Source organism: Cupressus sempervirens, chromosome 5 (genome assembly GCF_028749045.1).
Source record: "Cupressus sempervirens isolate cs-2001-9-10 chromosome 5, ASM2874904v1, whole genome shotgun sequence".
Classification (NCBI taxonomy): Eukaryota; Viridiplantae; Streptophyta; class Pinopsida; order Cupressales; family Cupressaceae; genus Cupressus; species Cupressus sempervirens.
In genome coordinates this window covers 272,270,014-272,278,060 of record NC_143122.1, presented here as the reverse complement: position 1 = coordinate 272,278,060, position 8,047 = coordinate 272,270,014, and the positions used below count along the sequence as shown (strand labels likewise).

Here is an 8,047-nt window from a genome sequence, read left to right as displayed (position 1 = left end):
TTCACTGGTCAGAAAAAACCCTCAACATTAACCATGATTAGGCTGATACATTAGTCTGAATATTTTGTCACAAGAAGCCAATGGCGTATTGTATCTACTATGTAGTAATATTAACTAAACAACTTAGTCATAAACAACATTAAATCTACTCAAGTTGGCTATATCCATCAACACAAGGCTCAAACAAACATTTGCAAGCATGAGCTCATTTGACTACCACTAAATATGTACTGCTTAGTCTGGATCACAAAACATTGGAAACTCTAAAACACAATCATTTATAGGTCCAAAGGAAAATTAAATGTTTGAAAGCTAGTTTAGGCACAAAGCCTTTAAACACTGCCAATGACAGCAGAAAACTTGAGTTAAATGTATTTTTATTAGTGACAGTTTTGCTTGTAACAAGACGTTTAGACAAAAGTTAAAACAATCTCCACCTATTCAGGCCTTCTTTGCTTAAATAAGAAGCAAATGGACAAATCTCCCTCAACAAATGTGATTGGTAAATGATAAACAGGAATTGAAAAAATTATTACACATCAAATGTGATTGCTAAATGATAAAGTGAATTGAAAAAATTATTACAATAAAAAACAAAATGATTATACAATGTACACTCATGATAGTGTACAATGGATTCAGCAAGACTGGCATAACATGGATTATTTGAGGGGGTTTCAAAACTTAATGTGAAAGCTCTGTTTATGTTATTCAGAGCATTTCAAAATATATGTAGTTACAATGCAACTGTTGTTGGTGGAGCTTCAGTAGTAGCATTTTCTGTGTAATTTGCTTCCCCCCAATGCCATAACATGCTCTCCCAAAAGCAAAAGCTTTCGTTGCATATTTGCAAGCGTGGGTCAGTAATATTCCGTTTCCAGTGCTCATTAGGTAGCTTTGCTGCTTCAGCTTGTCTTCTATCCCATTCTAGATAAGCCTTTTGCTTTGAACTAAGCAAACAAAACTGTTGTTGGCTCTCGGGCATGGAATCATGTACTCTCCACCAGCGAGCGTGGGCAACATCACTGGCAAATTCTTGCAGGATCGGATTATTCCAATTACAATCGAAATCTCGGAAGCAGAGCCATGGTTTTAACCCTAGGTAGTGTAGTACATACAAGACTGGAGGATCAGCTCCAAAGAGATAGGTTTTGAGCTCCTTCTCATCTGCATCACCTGACCAGAAATGCTTCAAAAAATTCATATGTTTTGGCATGCGATGCCACCACGTGAATATCTCATTTAAATATCCTTGGTCGCCCCCATTATATGATTCTATATCATTGATATGATCCATAAGCAACTGAAAGGTGCAATTGGATGGTTCAATGACCATTACGCCAGAGTTGAAGAGTGTTGCATTGTTCCCAGTTGCTGTAATTTCTGGAATACCAAAAAGAAAGTCTATGTTTCTAAGGATAAGCAAGTCTGCATCTATAAAAATAATCTTGTCATAGTCTGTAAGCTGCCAGAGTCGGAACTTACTGTAGTTCCACTCATTGTATGCTTCACGCTCAGCCTTTGGATTTCTAATTCTTTCAATTTGCTTCAATTTCCAACCTGCCATTTTAAGTCCCCGTCTGTGCTCAGCACTAATTGTCGCATCAACAAGTATTACTAAATCTCGTTTGGAACCTGTTAGACGAATGCTCTGAGCAACAGCAATTGCTCCACAGACATAAAATTCAGCTGAATGCAATATTGTGGCATATGCTTCACGCTTAGGGTCACCCGAATATGGTCTAACTGTAAACAAACAGACAAACATAACAAATTCAGTGTTTCCCTAAAGTTTTATGAAGAAAGAAAGTAAAATTTAAAAAAATAAAATCTCATGTCCAACCTTTGGCTTTGAGAGGCACTGCAAGCTGACAGGATCCAACAGGTAGTTTCAGCTTGCTTTTCATTATCGTTGCATTGGGTTTGTAAAGCCATGTATTGTTTTCATGGCTTATGAGATCTTTGCAAGTGAAAAGATTGGGAGCAGGCCAGCATTCAGTTATGAGAAGCACATAGACCCCATGCCCTTTTGTAGACACGGCCAAATTTGCAGCTGCAAGCTGTAGATGTAGACGAGCAACATCTCTGGACCAATTTTTTTCCCATTTTCTGCAAGGCAATTTAGCAGCAACTACATCTAACTTTGTATTCTTAGGGGCTTTGGGCAGATGCAGTTGGGGGCACCTGGGCACCTCAAACTGCTCATCCTCGTCAATCCATTCTGGATATAAAGTTTCCCATTTAACATCTCTTCTTGCATAGTTAAATGCAACATTGACAAATTCTGAACCAGGGGCCAGCTGCTGCCACTTCTGCACTTCATCTTCATCAAAATTCAACAATCCCACTGTCAACTCTTTTTGCGATTTATTCAAAGACACCAAATATTTTGATACTTGTGACCAGTCAACCTCCTCTACTGCAACATAGCGCTCGTCTATGAAACTTCTCTCCCACAGCCATCCTACCTCTCCAAACCTTGACCTGAATCAATCTATTGTTAAAATCATTAACCAAAAAAAGAAGCGACAGTGAACACTTCTTTAATTTAATAATTACAAATGTTAAAAAAAAGCGTAGATCTACCTTGGCCGTAAGTGGCTTGAACTTGAGTCTACCGCAGGAGAGTAGAGAAGGGTTACCAAGGTTCCACAGATAATCAAAATCAGTGCCAATCTCAGGTAAAATAATCTGAAATTTGAGTTCCTGTCAGGCCGGGGACTGTGTGTTCCTTTCTCAGAATCCTTGGAGGGTCTTTGTGCTTGATTTTTCCTGCATGATCCATCTTCTCTGTAAGATAAAACAATGCATTCATCTTCATTGTCACAAAAAGAAAAGAATTTATGTAGCGGTACCCAAAAGTGAGAAATGAAATACAATTTGGAAATAGATTTGAACTGAAAAATCAAGTTATTGAAGTTTAGGGGGAAAAAAATTTAACCGCTATCATAAAACTAATCACCAACCAATTTACTTTCAGCAACCACACAGACAGCAACTTTATTGTTGCATAATTTAAGTCACAAGATGGCATTCTTCATTTGGATCATATATAGAATATACAGCAGAAAATCTCTGAAAGGCCTCAGCACAAGACTAATTGATCAGAAATTTGTCTCAATGGAAATCTTGGGGTAACAAATTAAAAGACAGAAAAAGAAATGCAAGTTTGTTTCTCTGTTTGAATCTGTGTGTTTTTAAGCATCAACGTTTCAGATCACACATCAGAAGTGTTAAATAGTTTTTGATCCTTCAATAAAAACAGAGTTAGTTTATCATTTTTTAATGTTCTTTCAATTTTGACAATTTGGCTGGATGATTTGTAGGCGAAAAATGACCTAAGAAACTCGTCTTGAAAACCCAATTTTAGTGACTGTCGTCAACAATTGAAACTTGTTAACATAGCCATCATCGACCAAGAGGAAAAGAAATGCAAATTGAATGGACCCTTTTTATGCAGGGTAACGTCACTGCACTAAATCAAATTGTACTATGTATCCAACCTATGACAAGAGAAGATTGAAGGGTGGGGTATGCAATCAAGATACTGGAGAAAAAACTGACCAATTTATATGCACAATGATCGCTATCAATTACCTGCACTATTTAAACACTCAAAAACCCAAATCTACGCAGGGCAGTATTCCAACACAGCCAGATTGGATGATGCTATGTTCCAACCTAGAAGATCAAGAGGCAAAAAAATACCAACAATGGTGAAGAAAAAGTTGGCCGCTCTATTTGCCTAATAAAAATGAAGTTTCGCTCAAAACCTCAAATTGTTCAGTGTCAATAAACGTATACTCTTACCATAAGATGTCACCGTGGCATGTAGCTAACCCTATTGGGAAGGGCAGATCAAAGGGTCAAACGAATTCACAAGATACTGGAGAAAATATTATTCAATTTCCGTATCTAGAGCATGGCAATTAACAGATCGGATAAATTTGTTCCAGCGACGCCCCCAATCCTCAACTAGTCCAGCGCTGAGTGAGACAACCTCAAATAAAATATACAGTGCAATGTGCATGACCTGCAGAGCATAGAAGATAAATGGTTTCAAAATTTCCAAGGGTATCGGAAGAAACGATGCCCAGTGAATATGCCCCAAGATTGCCCACTAAAAGATTGGATATATTTGATCCAAATCCCATCTCCAAAAACTCAATCTATGAAAGCTAATCATATCGTCCGGTGCAATGACTCCTAATCAGATATGAGGGTAGATCAAAGATTGACTCAAATTTAATACATGTTGAGAAAATGCCAATCACCATCCATAATTTATGCCCATTGATAGTCCACTAATAGACTGAAAGGTTTCACGCATATTCCACCCATAAACAAATTTGTGCGAGGCGGTAATACATAAACTAGATCATAATTACAACGTATCCAACCTATGGAAAGGGTAGATCATACGAGCTCTTAGAACAGCCAGACCCAATGCTGACTATTCTGTATACCGAGCGGTTTACCCAAAAACAGCAAGGGCGAATTTCATCCAAACCCCACCCTAGAAAACCACAAATGTTTGCATGGAAACATCCTTATAGCAGATCAGGAAACCAAACCTGAGAGCTGAAGAACTTACTCTATAAACCCAACGGTTTACCCAAAAACAGCAAGGGCAATTTTCGTCCAAACCTCACCCCAGAAAATCACAAAATGTGCATGTCCGCATCCTTGTAACACGTCATAAAAACCAAACCTCGGGGATGAAAAACTTACATTGGTCCTGCTTGGCGATGTCTAGGTTCCTGAGGAGTAGGGGGACCTGGAGAAGGCCTCATTCTGCATCTGATCTCTTATAATATATTCTCCTCCTCCTCCAGCTCCACCGCTATTATAATCTCCTAGTCTTGTTGCTGTGGGAACAAGCTATATACATGTCAAAAAACATTAAATGTCCAAAAATTCAGAGATAATTGAGGAACTAGTAGGAATGACAGAAATATTCTAAGGGGATGAATTTAAAACATTAAAATAAAGTAAAACAGAAAGTTTCGTCTGCTGTTGATTGGTCATGAAGGAACTTTGAAAAGCAACAGAATACCAACCATGATCTGGGGACTGGGTTAGTTTTGTCGCTACCGTACACCCACCGCTAAGCATAAACTGTTGCGTCATACGCTGCTATTAACAAAGCATTTCATGTGAGCAACCACTAAGACTGAAAATGGCAAATGGGTCTCACCAATAAAGAAATTCAATACAATAATTAAGATGTAATTATGAGATAACTACATGACAAAGTTAGTTTGATTTGGTACATCACGTTAGCAGCTCGTAACTAGGGCAGTCACGACTCACGGATATCCGGCACCGTATGGAATTTTTCGTTTTCATGTTTTTTAGGTTTGAACATGGTTGCGGTGTCTTTCGCCTCGAACTTTCCAAATTTATAAAGTTTAGGAAAGTATCGATATAAATTTACATGAAATATATTTATTTATTTATTTGGGACGCTACTATATTTGAGATGATATCTTAAAAGTTTTAGTTTCAGTTTTTTTAGTATTAATATTTTTTCTAAAGAGCTCGTCAAACGTCAAAGGATTAAGAAATAGTCATTTCAAATTGTCGTCTAAAAAGGGAGCCTTTAATTCACCTACCCAATAACTAACTAGGAAAAATAGTATTCCTCTAATTAACAAACATAATAACAACTAAAGAATTTGTAGGCAGGGGCTTTAATAAAATCATCCAACACTTTGTGTTAATCATTAAAGATTGTAATAAAATCAAATGATGTCCAACTAATAAACATTTCACTATACACTCAAATGAAGATTGTCCACATTGTTGACCACATCAAGGCCACATCATGCCCATAACAAAGCCCTTAAAAATTCCCTTTTAACATTCTTTCAACAATTTGTACTAAAAATTTCCTTCTTGTGAATGTTTCCTGTGGTCGTACCTTTTTTGTGTGCAACGAGGATTTGGGTTACCACTCACCTTATAGCACCTTCTTTACATATATCATTTCATTTGTGTTTGTAACAATGGTTGTACTCATTCGCAATTATGTTTTGATACTTTTTTCAACCATTGCACAAAGGGTTTGAGTTGATTGTTCTTTTTTTCCCTCCATTATCTGAAATCATTACATGGAATGTTAAAGAAATGGGGGACATTGTCCATACTTTGTTGAGATCTACTACTGTAACTCATGTTTTTCATTATTAATTTTTCATGTGATCTTTTGCTCATTTGAGTCAACTATTTTTTAATCATGAGTCGTCTAGGTTTTTGCAATTAGGGTTTGGGTCTACCACTCACAAGTAGCGCCTCTAATTCATTTATCATTTCATTTTATCTTGTAGTAATGGTTATGCTCATTTGTAGTTACAATTTCATGTTTTTTTCAATAGTTTCTTTGTATTGCATCGAGGGTTTGAGTTGGTCATTCTATTTTTTTCCTCCGTTGATCTAAAATCATTAGATGGAATGTCAAAAACGGCAGAGGGATTGTTGATAATTTGTTGAATTCTCCTACTTCGGTCATGATATGTTTTTCTTATTCATTTTTACTCTTTATTGTGATCTTTTGTTCTTTTCATTATTACGAGTACACATGATACATTTGATTCAATTATTTTTTAATCATGAGTCATTTGGGTTTTACTAGATATGAAGTGTTCTTTGAGGATTTTGGTGGGTATGTAGTACTAATTAAAAAAATGTAGGTATGCACTATTATTCTTGAAATCTAATTGGCAAACCATAATGAATTTATCCTTAATTAGTCACTCTATGCATTCCTCTTTTTTCATTGATTTTATGCATTCTTAATTTTACAAATCGTGTGTGCACTTCTCTTTAATCATTGATTGTATGCATTTTGTAAATTACAATGTTGTTTGTATGTTCAACATGGACTGTATGCATTTATCTTTGATCATTCATTGCATGCACTTATCTTTTATCATTAGGTGTATGCATTTCATTAACTAGAGGATGGTTCTTATGTTCAGCATTGACTGTATCCATTTCTCTTTAATCATTGAATATATGCATTTTTCTTTAATCATTAGATGTATATATTTCAAAAATTGGAGTGTTGTTCTTATGTTCAACACTTTTGTATGTTTTATTTACGTGTCTACCACTCCAATACATGTAAACACTTGCATTAACTATATGTGCCCTTAAGTTTACATTGATTATATGCATTCCTCTTCAATCATTGATTGTGTGCATTTCTCTTTACTCATTGGCTATAGCTTCATACTATGTGTAAATCATGAGATATTTTGTATAGACATTTTAATGTTGAATTATGGTGTGCGAAGGTTATTCACTTGAATTATATTTTTCACACAGTTCAACACTAGAAATGTCTTTCAATTTTATTGTTCTGCTTAAAACCCTTATGTTTGTCTTGGGAAGAACATTGAAATAATGCAAATATGATGCTATATTTGAGAACTATGGGGTAAGTAGGTTGTAGCCCTAATGTCATTGGCACTATGACACACAATTTTTTTGAAAGGCTGGTAAAATGTTTATGAGTTAGGTGTCATTTGAGTTTAGTGGGATCTTTAATCATGATGATGTTGACTACTTTTAGAGAATTAGTGACAATAATATTCAATTTTGGCATGAAGTTATCCTTTTATGGTATTATTTCCTATTACTTTCAATAATTCTCTAACATTGTTGAAATGCTTACATTATAGTGGGATCTTTAACAATTAATGCAAGGTGTTTGAATGATCAACATCCAACAAGACAAGGGGGGCCATCAAGGTATTGAATCATTTTAATCAAACCATGCTAAACTGTGGCAGTACCATAATATTTTTTGCCACTATTTTCAATGACTCTCAATAATCCTCAAAAATTACTTAAATGCACACATTGCATATGATGGAAAGTTTAGAAATTTGTTCAATAATTTTATTAAGGCCCCTTCCTAACACTAACGTGTGCATTATGAGATGGCTCACATTTGATACATGTTATATTTAGCTTTTGTTATGCTTGTTAATTGGGAGAAAAATGTGTTTTTTTTTGTTATTTCAATAATGGTTATTTTCTA

General features: G+C 35.6%; 1 protein-coding gene across 3 annotated transcripts; it reads right to left on the bottom strand.

Moving 5' to 3' along the window:
• Positions 1–546: 546 nt before the first annotated feature.
• LOC149555618 (putative UDP-glucuronate:xylan alpha-glucuronosyltransferase 3) lies at positions 547–5,162 on the bottom strand. 3 transcript variants are annotated; one of them, XM_089829742.1, is made up of 5 exons: positions 5,061–5,162; positions 4,732–4,868; positions 2,587–2,790; positions 1,844–2,484; positions 547–1,746 (listed from the first exon to the last, which is right to left on the bottom strand). In XM_089829742.1, the coding sequence occupies exons 2-5, from the start codon at positions 4,791–4,793 to the stop codon at positions 737–739; spliced, it is 1,917 nt and encodes a 638-aa protein (XP_089685868.1). In that variant the 5' UTR covers positions 4,794–4,868; positions 5,061–5,162; the 3' UTR covers positions 547–736. The 3 variants fall into 3 exon arrangements, with proteins under 3 accessions (XP_089685868.1, XP_089685867.1, XP_089685869.1); XM_089829741.1 differs by lacking the exon at positions 5,061–5,162 and having other exon boundaries at positions 4,732–4,878; XM_089829743.1 differs by lacking the exon at positions 5,061–5,162 and having other exon boundaries at positions 2,587–2,772; positions 4,732–4,878.
• Between the last annotated feature and the right edge of the window lie 2,885 nt (positions 5,163–8,047).